We start from the raw sequence: 14,126 nt of genomic DNA, 5'->3' as shown, positions 1-14,126 counted from the left end.
TCTGCCTCCACCTTTACAGAGGTTCCAAGGACCAAACCCAGGTTGTCAGGCTGTACTGTAGGAAGGCAAGGCACTTTACCTCCCTGAGTCAGGCCACAGTCCCTCCAGACTAAGAATCAGGACATTACCAGGGCACAAGAAGTCCTGTCAGGGCCCTGCTTCAGTAGCCCCTCGCTTTCTCAGACCATGAACACAGACTGATTTTGCCTTTTAAGAAAGTCTACATAAGGACATGTGAGCACACACACTATGTACCCTCTCAGGTCAGTCCCATTTATAGTCCATTCACCTTGCATACTTCAGCCAGGAAGCCGAACAATACATTGGTGCAGTATACAGAGCCAAGATTTCAAGCATTCATACAGTCTTAACTTACACCTTTGTAACTCCTCAGAGCAAAGTGAATGGATTGCGGTGGGGGAGCTCTCACTTTTCCTAGACAACTCAAGCTCTTGTCAGATTCTATGTGAGCGGACTCTGAGCTTAGCTCATGCAGGTAAAGATAAAAGCATAAAGCATTCTCTCTCCCACTTGAACATCTACTTTCCGATTCTTAGACAGAAATAGAAGGATAAAAGGAGTCTTAGCACCACACATGTCTCTGAGAAGACCGGGTGGAAGGCACAGGGGAACAGCCATGAGGGCTCACAGTATCTTTGGACAAAATTCTGTGCTTTTCTCTCACTTCTATCTTGTCCTATATTCCCTAGCACACGAATGAGTCCTTGTCCAAGATCTGCAGTTCCAGAGTACAGCAGGAACAAGGTGTGCTGCCACCTTCCCCAGAGTGCCTAAGTATGGCACCTCTGAGAATGGGGCAGCCCTGTTTACTTCAAACACGTGGGAATGGTCAGCAGCTCCTCCATAGGCTGTGGTTGTGACATGCAACACTCTGTGGCTGATTTCTGCCCAGATATAGTGTCCTGCAACATTTCCACATGATTTTATGTTGGAGGGGATTCTTCACACAAGCACCAGAGGCCGACTTATTACCAATGCCCTGGTGACACAACCCTCACACACCATTCTTTCTTCTCTCCTCCTCCTCCTTCCTCTTAAGCAAATGTAGATTAAAGTGTATTAAATATATTGCCCATTTCTAAAGGGAGAAAATTGAAAGGTTTTATTAATACAAGGATATATATTTATTAGACAAAATTGAAGTTTCAATAGTCTTAAAGACTTGAAGTATTTTAAGCCATTTTGAATGTCAGAAATCATAAAAGGTTTTTTTCCCCAAAAATCTCACCTAGATAAAGGGATCACAACTCCTTCTGCGGACATAAAGAGGCCGTTCACTATCTACCCTTCATTATGAAATTAGGCACTGCTGGCTTCAGTGGTCAGGAGACTCTTACCATGGAATGATGCCAGGAATGTTACAGGGTGAGACAGACACACAGACATCCTCCTTCATGTGGACAAACAGGAAAGTCTATGTAGCCAGATGCTTCTGTGTATTCTAGAACAATCTAAACAAAGGCACATGTGTTCCAAGAAACAACTCTCCACTTGGCAGAGACCAGGACTGGGCATTCTACTGCTCTACTTTAAATGTGTTCCTCTGAAGGAAGGGACTCTCCCTGGGAAGAAGCAACAAAGCATGAAGTTGTGTTATCCAGTGCAGTCAGGGACCCACGTTCCAGATCGGGCCACTCCAGGACGTGAGAAGACAGTTGTGTGTGAAGCTCAAAATAAGCTGAGTTCCCCTCAGAACACAGCACTCAGTTGACGGCAGACTGAAAGGGCAGGGGTCAGCTAGCTGCAGAGCAATGGTTAAAGCTCCTTAGTTTAGAATTTTAAATCAACAGCTAAAACTTCCTATGCACCCGGCTGATAGTCAGCGCTGTCAGGTGGTGGCAGAGGTCTTCTAAGGGCATGGAAAAAAAAAGAAAAGCTTTGTTTTCAGTTTTCCTCATGTGAGATCTGGGAGATGAGCTGTTATAACCATTTAGCAGAACTCAGGAATCCAATGTATGCAGTGCTTAGAGCCTACTTTTAATCAGCACTCTGGTTGCTCTGACGCTATTCTACATCATTCAGAAGATGGTGAAGGGGCTGGCAGGATGGGCAAAGGTGTTTGTGACTTACTGGAACAAGACTGAAGACCTGGGTTTGATTCCAGTGGAAGACAGAATCGACCCTGGAAGTTTTCCTGACTTCCCCACATGCACAGGCTTAACTGTGCCCACTCATCTGCACACATACATGGACACAGTCCATATGCATGTGCACAGTCAATAATAAATACATTTTTCTTTAAAATAATAAAAGTGTGTTTGAGAATTTCTGGCTTAAATAATTAACTTATTAAGTTTATTAGGTAACAATAATATTCTAGCCTTGCTAGAATAGAAAATTCAACCTGAGGACCAATGGGAGAAAGAATAAAGAAATGATAACCAGACGTTAAATCTACCCCCATATCTTGAATAATAAAGAAAAGTGGAAGGCTTGTAACTAGCATTCTCATCCAGCGTGGCTAGCAATCGTGCCATCCAGAGAGACCATGTTTCAGTTTGGTATTTGCTGCCCCACATATAAACTAAAGATTAGATTGATGGGTTCCTTCAGCATCTTTCTAGCAATTGCCCTGTGTCTTGTGCCTGCTAAGTTCATGTTCTTCCACAGGAGATGCCGACATCCCATAGTTTCCCTTTATGCCCTGTAAAACTGCTATCTGAGGTGCGTACTAACAAGATGAAACTAACAAGATGTAGGCAGTTCTCTCCTTGGACTATGATACAGTTTCAATGTTTCCGACAAAACTCATGGTATTGGGAGACAGAACCTTTGGGGGATACATACAGATAAATAGGGCCCTAATCCAATAGAACTGTGGATTCATTAGAAGAAGCAAGACCTGAGCTAGGATGGTCAGCTTTCCCATGTGAGGTTCTGCATAGCCTTGGTATGCTACAGTCCCCACTAGCAAGAAAAACCTCATCAGAAACAGCCACTGAATCTTGGCCTTCCTAGCCTTATGCCTGCTGTGGCACTCAGTGGCAGCTCAGGAAACAGGGAGGCATACCAAGAATTAATTACAGGCTGATAATTAAGCACAAGCCACCCAGGTTCTAGACACACCACTGCATCCTAATTATAGACAGAGCACAATCTCTTCCCCATAAAGGACTTCAAGATTTAAGTGTTTCTAAAAGAAAAACAAAAACCAACACCGAGGGCTCAGAAGCAGTTAGTAAAGTGCTTACGTGGAAGCCACGAGGACTGGCTGACTCCCAGCACCCACAAAAGGGTCATGAACAGTAGCACATACAGGCAATCTCAGCCCAGGTGGATCCTTGGGGCTCAGTGAGTTACAGGTCCCAGCAAGAGACTGTGTCTCCAAAAAACAAGGTGGGGGCCAATGAGATGGTCGGCCAGTAAAGGTCCCTGCCACCGAGGCTGATGACCCAGGACCCAGAGACAAACTGACTCTCGGAAGTTGCCCTTACTTCCACACATACACCATACCATGTGCAAGCATGTGTATATAACTTTTAAAAAAAAAAGCGCACAGAGCACTGCAGTGAAACTGACTGTGAAAGCTGTAATATATAGGATGAAGACTGCAAAGGTGGAAAATTTGAGTGTTCGTTTCTGAATGACATGAAATTTGTTTATCTTGTTGCTTGACCTATTTCTTTTTATTGAGACAGGGTCTTACTACACAGCTCTAGCTAACTTGGAACTAACAATCCTCTCGCATCATCTTCTGCCCTTTTTTTATTTTTACTTACATAATTTTTAAAATCTGAAAAGGATTTTCCTCATAGCTCTCAGCCAAGTTACTTCACACAAACATTTGTCATGGTAACTTCATGAGCTACAAAGCAATCTGCAAGGGTGGGCTCCAAGCTCCGATAAGTCTGGGGTTTTGTTTTAGTTTGAGACAGGGTCTCATGTAGACTGGCTTCCCATTTGCTTTGTTGCAAGGCTGACCTGCTGGGGTTACATGTACGTATACCACACCAATGTACACAGTGCCGGGACTCAGGGTTACATGTACGCACACCACACCAACGTTTACAGAACCAAGACTCAGGGTTACATGTATGTAAACCACACCAATGCACACAGTGCTGGGACTCAAACCCCAAGTGCTCTACCAACTGAGCTGCTTCCCTTGCCTGAGCTGTGCTTTCTGTCTAGACAAAGCTGTGTGTGAAGTTCAAATGCCCACACATCTAGTCGGTTCTTCTTCACATACACACCCTCAGATAGCAGCAAGTGAGCAGCTTTGTGTCAGCTTCCCTGAGAAAGAAAGGCGAGGAGAGCCAGGGACCTCAGTGTCTCCAGTGTGGAGCAGCTCCATAACCAGAAACTTCCCTTTCACAGCTGCCAAGCTTTTGTCTCATGTTAAGATCTAAGCTTAAAATAAACATGTATTCTAAGACATCTGCTACGGACTGACTTAGGTTTGCCACAAGGTGGCAGGAACTTCCAGGATAGAGTCTGCCTTAGACACGGCTGTACCAGAGGGATCCTCTCAAACAGGGCTGAGGTCTAGAACCGATGCTAAGCAGCACAGCGCACTCTGGAGCGGCCTGCACGTCCAGCAAAGCAAACACGTGGGAGAGTACACAGCGGCTGCTCCGCCTTCTAGCTTTACAGGAAGTGTTTTGGAAGGAAGAGTTCAGTTGCAGCAGCCTCGTGAGCTAGGGTGACAGTGACTCCCGCTTAGAGATGAGGATGGACTGGGGACAGAGCTCAGATAGTAGAATGCTTTGTTGTGTGTCTTGTCCTGCCCCGCCCCCCGACAGGGTTTCTCTGTGTAACAGCCTTGGCTGTCCTGAAACTTGCTCTGTAGATCAGGCTGGCCTGGAACTCACAGAGATCCGCCTGCCTCCGCCTCCTGAGTCCTGGGATTAAAGGCACGCGCCACCACCGCCCAGCTTTCAAATGGTAGAATGTTTAAGGGTTGGGGGAGAAATAAGGTCACCAAGACGGGCATCCAGCAATCTCCCAAAACCCTCGGGTTTATCTTGTATTCTCCATCCCACAGGAACCTGACTCTCTACCAGCTACTCCTACAGATCACAATACACATGGGACACTCCCCTCACTGCCCTCCTGGTTTACTGAGGGCTAAGGCCATGTCCCCCTTGTCACATGCTTCTATCCTCAGTTGTGAAAGGCTGGACACCCATGGCCTAAAGAGGGGGTCTTTTCCTGCTCTTCTTATGACTTAGTTGAAGAATGCAGTTTGTAAAACATTGACTTTACAGTCCTACAATATAATGCCCAAGCTCTCATACAAAATGCTGTTTTTTTTTTTTTAAATAAAGGATACAAACAAGGAAAACTAAGAAGTTTAAGCACATTAAAAGCCTTCATTCTAATTTATGGGTATAAGGAAAACGACCACAACTACTTTCCCCAGCTAGATAAGCAAGGTTTCAGAAAGCCTTATCCTGGGAGAATATGGCCAAGCAGACACACAAACAAATGAGTTCACACAATTGAAAATGTAATACTTGGGGCTGGCAGGAGGCTCAGTGGGTAAAGGTGTTTACTGTGCAAGTCTGATGACCTAAGTTCACATGCTTATAAATGTTTATCCTGGGGATACACTCATACGTACATACAAAAATACTATCTACAAAATTGATTTTCTAACAGTTCATAACTGAAAAAAAATCAAGGTGATTTAAGTACCCAGTTTGGAATTAGTCAACTAAGTCATTACAGATGCCCACAATCCCTCACATTCTGTGCATCTAGAGAAATCCATTCAGAGGGCACACTTAGATCTAAAACAGCCCTCCAGAGAGGGAAGAGTGAACCAGGTGGCTATCTCACAAAGGTCAAGCTCACTGGCACCACTGCTGGAAGGAAGTCAACACCACACACATCTTTACAAACCTTTGACATCCGGAGCCAGCGGTGATCATCAAATTTAGAAGAGTCCCACTTGTGTCATACAAATTCCCACCTTCCTCCCTGGCTCTCCTTCCTTTCCCAGAAGCGCCATGACTGCTGCCTTCTGGGAGCAATCTAGCTAAATTCCCACAAAACAAAAAAAACCTTTGGAATGTGTTAAACTAACCTTTCGAAAGCTGTTACGATTTATTATTACATGTGGCTGCACGTTCCCAGTCCCCAGAAATGTTGGGTCCACCTACGACCAGAATTAAAGAAAGGTGGGAGCTGCCCCACGTGGTGCTGGGAACTGAACTCCAGTCCTCGGTGTGCTGCTGAATCCTCTCAAGCCTGGAGAGTTCATAAGGAGGTTTCCATCCCAGCCTATTCTCCTGAGACCACGTCCCTCAGCCTCTGTCACTCCTTGTCAGTCCTTTGACATCAAGTATGCATACACAATCTTAAAATCTAGGAACCATATATGAAAGGCAGCATTCATCTTTTTTTTCACACAGCTAATTCTCTTAGGATGACCTCTAGCTGCACCCATTTTCCTGTAAATCATGTGACGTCACTATTATATGTCTGTAAAAACATTCAGTGTAAATACACCCTTCTTTCTCATGCATTGCTCTGTCGTTAGACACCTCAGCATGGGCTCCACATTCTAGATATGTAAATAACACTGGAGTAAACATGTGTAAGTAATGTGCTCACCTGGAGGAGAGCTACTCCAGACTTCCATACTCATCACCGTAGTAGCTGACCCGCTTTTCTACTTCCACCAAGCATCACAGAAGGCTTCCTTATGCCTTATGTAAGGATGCCCACATGCTCACCAACATTTATTATTTGGTTTTTGTTTTGTTTTAATGAGTACTATTCAGACTGGAGAGATGGAATTCCAATGTAGTAGTTTTATCTTACATTACTAGTAAGGATGAAGTTCGTTTTTTGTTTTTGTTTTTTTTATGTGTATTGGTTATCTTTTGAGAGTGGTCCAGTCATTGCATTGGGTCATTTATTGATTGGATTATCTAGTTTCTTGTTTAGTTTTTTTTTTATTTCGGTGCAAATTCTAGTCTTTTATTTTGCTGTATATTCTAGATGTTAATCCTCTGTCAAACATGTGGCCAGCAAAGATTTTGTACCCTTTGGTAAGCTATCTCTTTGCCTAATTATTGCCTTTGCTGTTCTAAGGTTCTGTGTCTCATGAGGTTCCCATCTGTTAATTGCTAACACCATTTCGCTATTCAGAAAGCCCCACCCCATGCCGACCAGGTATGGTGATACCTCCAGCATTACTGTGTTCAGAATCACTTTTGTCACCCAGGGTCTTGTGGTTCCATATATTATGACATGGACTATATTACATTTGTAGATTTCTTTCATAGCATAACCACTTTCACAACACTAATTTACCAAGTCCACGAACATATGGAGAGTTCCATCTTCTAATGTCTTCAATTTTTTTGAATATTTTAAATTGTTCATTGTAGAAGACTTTGGTTTTTGCTTCCTTGGTTAGGCTTATTCAAAGATTGATTGATTGATTGATTGATTGATTGATTGGCTTGTGGATGGGATTATTCCCTGTCTTCATCACTAAGTCTGTCAACTGTACATCAGAAGGCTACTGATTTTTTAATGTCAATTTGTATTGTGATACTTTGCTCAAAGTGGGTATCAGCTTTAAGAGTTTTCTGGGCGAGTCTTTAAGTTTGGAATAATAACTCCTACAAGTAAGGAGAGCTGGGCTTCCTTTGTCATTTCTAACTCTTCTATTTCTTGTTTGAGTACTCTAGTAAAGCCTTCAAGCACTATATTGGGTAAAAGTGGAGAAGCCAAAGACTCTTCTTCATAGTTTTAGTGTAAATGCTTTGAGGATTCCTCCAGTTAGTATGAGAGTGGCTACAGGTTTGTCAATACTATTCTTTATTAGGCTGAGATACATTCCTTCTAGTCCTACTGTCTTTAGGGTTTTTCTCAAGAAGAGATGTTGGGTATTTGTTAAAAGCCTTCTCTGAGCCAGGCACATGCCTTTAAACCAGCATTTGGGAGGCAGTGGCAGGCTGGTCTATAAGAACGGAGCCAGCCAGGTCTACAAAGCGAGTTCCAGGACAGCCAGAGTATCAGGAGCTGTGCAGCTAGTCTCGGATCAGCATATGAAGGCCTGTCCAGTGGATCACTGCAAGGCAAAGGCCAGAGAGATGGTCTTTCACATGGCAAGGACCAGTGGACCACAAGGCAGTGCATGACTTTACTCAATCCATGCAGCCCACAGGCTCTTCTCCTTTTCATTATATTGTAGATTCCTTTGGTAGTTTTTAGTCTCACCTTGTCAATCACACATGCAACAGCAGCAATTTTCCCTTGAAATTCTGTCCTCTCTTGAATATTTTCCCCTTAGAATCAGCAGGGGGCTAATATTTCTCAAATTTCTTATCTGGAATTACTAACTACAACACCCAATTCTGGAAAAGTTTCTGACTCAACAGAGACTGTTAGGTACATGAGAAAAACAACACCTGAAACATTAACCACGTCTCACAATTCTGGAGAGGAGAGTAGAACATGTGTACACAGAACAGGGAAAAGGCCTCAGGAATACACCCAGTGCCAACGTTGAGAGTAAGTTCCTGGACATAAAGCATACAGAATCAATGGTGGAATGTGATATGCTGCAAGAGGAAACATGCATGCAAAATGTGGGGTGTCCAGATCCATCTTCACCACACACAGGAGCTTCTCTTGGTGAGGGAAGAATGGTATGGTGGGATGGAAGAGTGCCTTCTCACAGTCTGCCTGAGGGACAGACACATGGGACCCTCTTGTTGAGAAAGGAACTGTATAAAAGCATGTCTTACAGACATGAAAGAATAGTCCAGTTTAAATATTGTCCTTAAAGCAATGCACCCAAGTCTATTACTTTTAACTTTGTCACCACAGGTAAACGCCAGATGACATAAGTACTGTGAGAGCAGACTGTGTCTGGCTTGATACGTAGTTAATTCTGCAAAAGTGCTAAACTCTACATCTAGAATAAGGTTATGTAGAGGGTGGAAAAGTGTATTTGGGGAAATAAAGGGGAACAATGGTAGCTTTTATAATGATTTAAAAATAATGTATTTCTTAAAACTCAAAAATATGTCAGTAACAAAAAATGTTCATGTAAGCCTTGTTAAACAAAACAAAAACTATGTTAAAGTATAAATAAAAATGGCTCGAACTTTTCAGAGCCACCTGAGTGCAATCCACCTGGTGGTCAGTCTTCCTTGCATGATACCCCCACCCCTCGCAGGACCTCAACCCCAGCTAAGGCTAGACTCCCCCGAAAAAGCTTTCTCTGCATGTATGAAAATTCTTTAACGACTTCTGTCTTTGAAGCTATCTATGTATAGAATTACTGACTTGAACATGTTGAAGCATCGAAACATCTGGAATTAAGCCAAGTGCTCATGGTGCATGACTTCTGGTGCGCCACTTCATTCGTTCTCCACCTACCTTACTGAGAGATTCTACGTCTACGTCCACCAGGAGGAGCTGCCTACAACTTTCTCTTCTGCTGTCTCTTCATCTAGTTTGGGTATACGGTTAGTACCAGCTTGATAAGAGTTTGGCAGTTCCCTACATTTTCTAATTTATGGACTGGCTTGAGGAGGATTGGTGTCCTCAAATAACTGGTAGAATTAGCAGTGGATCCATCCAGGCCCGAACATTTTTAGCTGCAGGACTTTCTTATTAGTGTTTCACTCTCACTGATTATTACAGATCTACTTAAAAATTTTATGCTGTCTTAGTTTGTTAGGTAATAAGCACCTAGACATTATCTATTTCTTTTAGATTTTCCAATTCAGTGGAATACATGTTTTTTGTTTGTTTTTAAGGTTAATTCTAATGATTTTCTAAATTTCAATGATATCTGTTGTGATGCTGTCTTTTCTTTCTTTCCTTTTTTTAAATATTTTTGGGGGGGGGGGGACAGGGTTTCTCTGTGTAACAGCCCTAGCTGTCCTGGAACTAGCTCTTGTAGACTAGGATGGCTTCGAACCCACAGAGGCCTGCCTCTGCCTCCTGAGTGCTGGGATTAAAGGCATTCATCACCACTGCTAGGCCTTTTTATTGTTGTTGTTTTTAAAATGTATAGACCAGGCTGGCCTCCACCTCGTGATCTTCCTGCCTCTCCAACCTTCAGCAAATCCTACAGGTGTGAGCCATCTTAATTATTTCTTTCTATCTGATGGGGCAGTAGGAAAAGGAAATAGAAAGGAAGACTTGGGGAGAGGGCAGTTTTAGCTAAAGTTATAATGAAAAGAACAACATAAAGAAATATAGTCAATCAGACAACCTGGAAAAGCCTCAGCTCTCAGGACACTGAGACACAGAGCCCCTAGAAACCACACTGCCTGCCTTCTTTGGAAACGGCTGTCAGAAGGAAAATGAAAAAGAAAAGAATAGAGAAAAAGGAAGAGGATAAGGAGGATGGAAGAGGAAAGAGCAAAAATGGTAACAGAGCAGGGCAGAGCCAGCCAGCTAAAACAACAGGAGTAGTAACAAAGGAGCAAAAGCGTCACGGGGAGAGCGTGATGGTGCGCATCTCAGCGCAGTCTTCTTTGCCCTTCCAGTGTCTCTGCTCTCCTCCCTAGCTCCCAGATGCCTCTCACACTTCTGGGCAGATCTTTGCAAGCTCAGGTCACGGATGTGTTATCATCATGGGTGGTACTCCATCAGTCAAATCACAGCTCTGGGCAAGACCTTCGGGGAGGGGTGGGCTGCGAATGCGTTCTTGCGCCTGGCGGACCCTTGCCAAGTCAGGTCACAGGTCCTGTCATCCTGGGTAAGGCTCAGAGACAAATGCTAGCCCTCACCCTGGGCAGTCATCTCCAAAGTCCCAGTCGCCCACCTGGATGGCTATGCTGCAGGTGCAAGTCTTTCATTAGCAAATTCAAGTCCTTCTCGACAGCTGGTAGACATTCTGTGACCCTGCAGACTCTGGCTCTGATCAACTTCCCCCTGGCTGAACAATGCCTTAGTCTGGTACAAAGTTCATCCCCTTAAGACTAGAGGCAATTTGCTGGCTAAGTTTCAGGGTATAATCAGTCCTGGGGTGAAACTTTCTCTGAGCCATCAAGCCACCCACTTGGCAGGGTCTTTAAAAAAACCTTTCTCCGGCTGAGGAGACTGTGCCAGCAACAGGGCCCCCACGGGCTTCCAGAAGTCTCCTAGCACAGGAAGACAGACACACCCAACGTAGGTACGCTTCAAGATCTGGACGGGACTCCTCCCCTCCATGCAGAGGTTGTCACTCAAATTCAACCTGAGTTTTTATTGTTAAAGATCATTTTCCATTTCCCCTTTAGGACTTAGGGATAGCCAAAATGGTCCTTCCAAGGCTCCCACAGAAAAGACCAGTCCATCCTCCCCTTCTCTCTGGAAGTAGGTGAGACTTTCCAGTCCCAGCGCTGGCTGCCGTGGACTCTGTGCTACCACTGCACTCAAGTTCTGGGCAGTTTCTGCGGGTCCCTTATTTTCTCACCCAGTACCTACAAAATTATCATGGGCTGATTTGAAAAGCTGTTAGTCACAAGGTGCATTGGCTCAAGGTCTGCTCACTCAGTGAGATGGGCAACCATGACTGACTTCAGGGAGAAAAACGCCAAGATTGAACTGTTGTTTTACATAGTCAACTTACCAGCTGCAGAAAAAAGGAGCACTACAGCACCAAAGCAGAGTTAAGGAAGCAAATGACACAGTTTGGAAAGAAAGACTCAGGCCCAAGGCTTTTTGAAAATAGGGTGTAGTTTAGTTCCATACATCACTCTGCAAATGGCATTAAAGATAAACATGGAGCAAACCTTAAATCCAAGCAGATTCCCACCAGACATACAGATTTAAAAGGCATAATTGCAGAGTCAAACATACAAAATAAAGTTTCCTTTTGTGACCCACCAGCCCTTCTTCAATTTAAAAGACCACAAAATATAAGTGACTGTACTCAACCTAGTTATTACAGACAGACAAGAAGTTTCAGACTGCTTACTGTCTAGCTTGGTCCTTACTGGAGTAGGTTACATTTACAACTGCAGTTTCGGAGTCCGTGTTCACTAGGGGAAGAGAGAGAGAGAGAAAGAGAGAGAGAGAGAATTGGTTAGTTTTCTTTCTGCTTCCTTCCTTTTATAAATTTGAAAGCAATTCAGAAGACAGGTAGGTACCTTGCTCGCAGCTCTCCACCACTCCATACTGGACTAGTAAACTATCCAACACCTAGCAGGACGGGGAGAGAAAATTGTAAGTTTTCAGTTTCCCAAGTTATTTACCAGGGCAGGAATATATGTTCTCAAATCACAAGTAATCATGATGGAAAAGAGTCAAAGAATTGTCTGGCACTCTGCACTACAGAACCACAAGGCATACACTCACTGCACCTCTCTGTTGCCTGTGCTCGCCCATGCCTGTTCCCCAGCTTTCAGCTCTTTGCTGGTGGATCCCTGCTGCTCTCAGCGTACCCCACTGTCTGGTGGATCCCTGCTGCTCTCAGCGTACCCCACTGTGGAAAGCAAGTTGCACAGTATTTCTCATACACAAATGCATCTTACTTCCTCCGTGAATTCGAAGTCATAAGACAAGGCCTGCGTTAAAGAGTTTTATCTGTAGGATGATCCTTTCCCCTTTTAGCGCTCGGTACTGATTCTAGCAGGACAAGATAAGCGTGAGGTAGGCACCCTTGAAGGAGCTGTCAGCACAGATGACGATGAGAGATGTCAGGCAGCGTGAACATCTCTAGATGGGAACAACAGTGGAAGCTGTAAACACAAAGCTGCTTGCCTCTCTCCTGACAGAGACGCCATGAAAACAGTAAGTATAGGTTCATACTTTCCTCACGGAAGGTTCCTAACTTGTTAACAGACGCTCGTTTTTGTTTCTTTCTTTTCAGACAGGGTCTACCATAACTCAGGTTGGCCTCTAACTCACTATGTAGCTGTCTGTGGCTTGGACATGTGGAGAGCTGAAGTACAAGGGTGGTTGTGGAGGAGGGTAGCAGGCAATAAGGGGTAATTACCCATTTAATGTGTTTACTTAATCAGTCTTAGTTCCAAAAGCAATTTGCTTGGTAATTAAATAGCTTTCAGTTTCATTGCTGCCACCTCAACTTTATTGCTAAGTCCCGTAGCCTACAGACAGTGAGGAAACACTACCTGATAAATAAGCCAGGGGAGCCAATGCTCTCCAAAAGCTCCGCTGGCAAAGGGGTCCATCTGCATGGTATACAATGTTCACATATGTACATGTGTGCATACAGAATGTATACACACAAATGCATATTCATGTGCATGCACAAGTCAAATTTGAAGCTTAGAAAATATCATATGCGTGTTACTTAACCATGTTTAACATATTCAAAACGGAACTTCTTGTACAATTAAACTTTTTGTTGTTGTTTTGGTTTGGTTTTTTCAAGACAGGATTTCTCTGTGTAGCCCTAGCTGTCCTGGAGTTTGCTCTGTAGACCAGGCTGCCTCTGCCTCCTAAGCGTGCACCACCACCACCTGGCTCACTTAAACATCTTATAGCCAAAAATAAGTAGATGCTACTGGTTATGGAGTACACTGTATAAAATCTGCCATCTACCACACTTAAAATGGTAAACTTCATGGAATATAAATAATACTCAAATAAACCTAACTTTAAGATCAAACCAAACCAATAAAACTGTAATCCTTAAAAGAAGCAGGTCCAGCATTAGGCTTGGAATCTAGATGTGAACAAATTAACACCACAACCTGGCACCATGCGAGAAGCTTACATCCAGGCTGCAGGGGGGATTTCAGTGGTCCTCTGTGCCTCAGAAATTTTATACACAAATCTAGAGATAACTGTGACTCAGATAATTGGGGGTGGGGGGAACAGTTAGACCGCCAATGGCTTTAATTATCCTCCAATCTGGGCAGGTACCATGGTACCTTTAATCCCAGCAGTCAGGAGGTAGAAACAAGTGAGTCTGAGGCTAGACCGATCTACTTAAGGAGTTCCAGGCCAGCCATGGCTACACAGTAAGACCTTATTTCATAAATTAAGTAAACCGGGGGTGGTGGCGCATGCCTTTAATCCCAGCACTCGGGAGGCGGAGGCAGGCGGATCTCTGGGAGTTCGAGGCCAGCCTGGTCTACAAGAGCTAGTTCCGGGACAGGCACCAAAGCTACAGAGAAACCCTGTCTCAAAAAAAAAAAAAAAAAAAAAAAAGAAAAAAGGTGGGCAGTGGTGGC

At 43.9% G+C, this 14,126-nt stretch overlaps 1 protein-coding gene across 1 annotated transcript in view; it reads right to left on the bottom strand.

The window, feature by feature from the left end:
• Window positions 1–14,126, bottom strand: part of Igf2bp3 (insulin like growth factor 2 mRNA binding protein 3) — a 134,076-nt gene that overhangs the window by 37,823 nt on the left and 82,127 nt on the right. Inside the window, exons 4-5 of the mRNA XM_050126580.1 lie at window positions 12,075–12,126; window positions 11,903–11,966 (exon numbers count right to left, since the gene is read on the bottom strand). Of these exons, the coding sequence (XP_049982537.1) occupies window positions 11,903–11,966; window positions 12,075–12,126 (116 nt within the window). The remainder of the gene's footprint in view (window positions 1–11,902; window positions 11,967–12,074; window positions 12,127–14,126) is intronic.

The sequence above is a fragment of the Alexandromys fortis genome, unplaced genomic scaffold (assembly GCF_014885135.2).
Source record: "Alexandromys fortis isolate MF-2015 unplaced genomic scaffold, M_Fortis_MF-2015_v1.1 scaffold_245, whole genome shotgun sequence".
Taxonomy (NCBI): Eukaryota; Metazoa; Chordata; class Mammalia; order Rodentia; family Cricetidae; genus Alexandromys; species Alexandromys fortis.
This window is presented reverse-complemented; position numbering and strand designations above follow the sequence as displayed.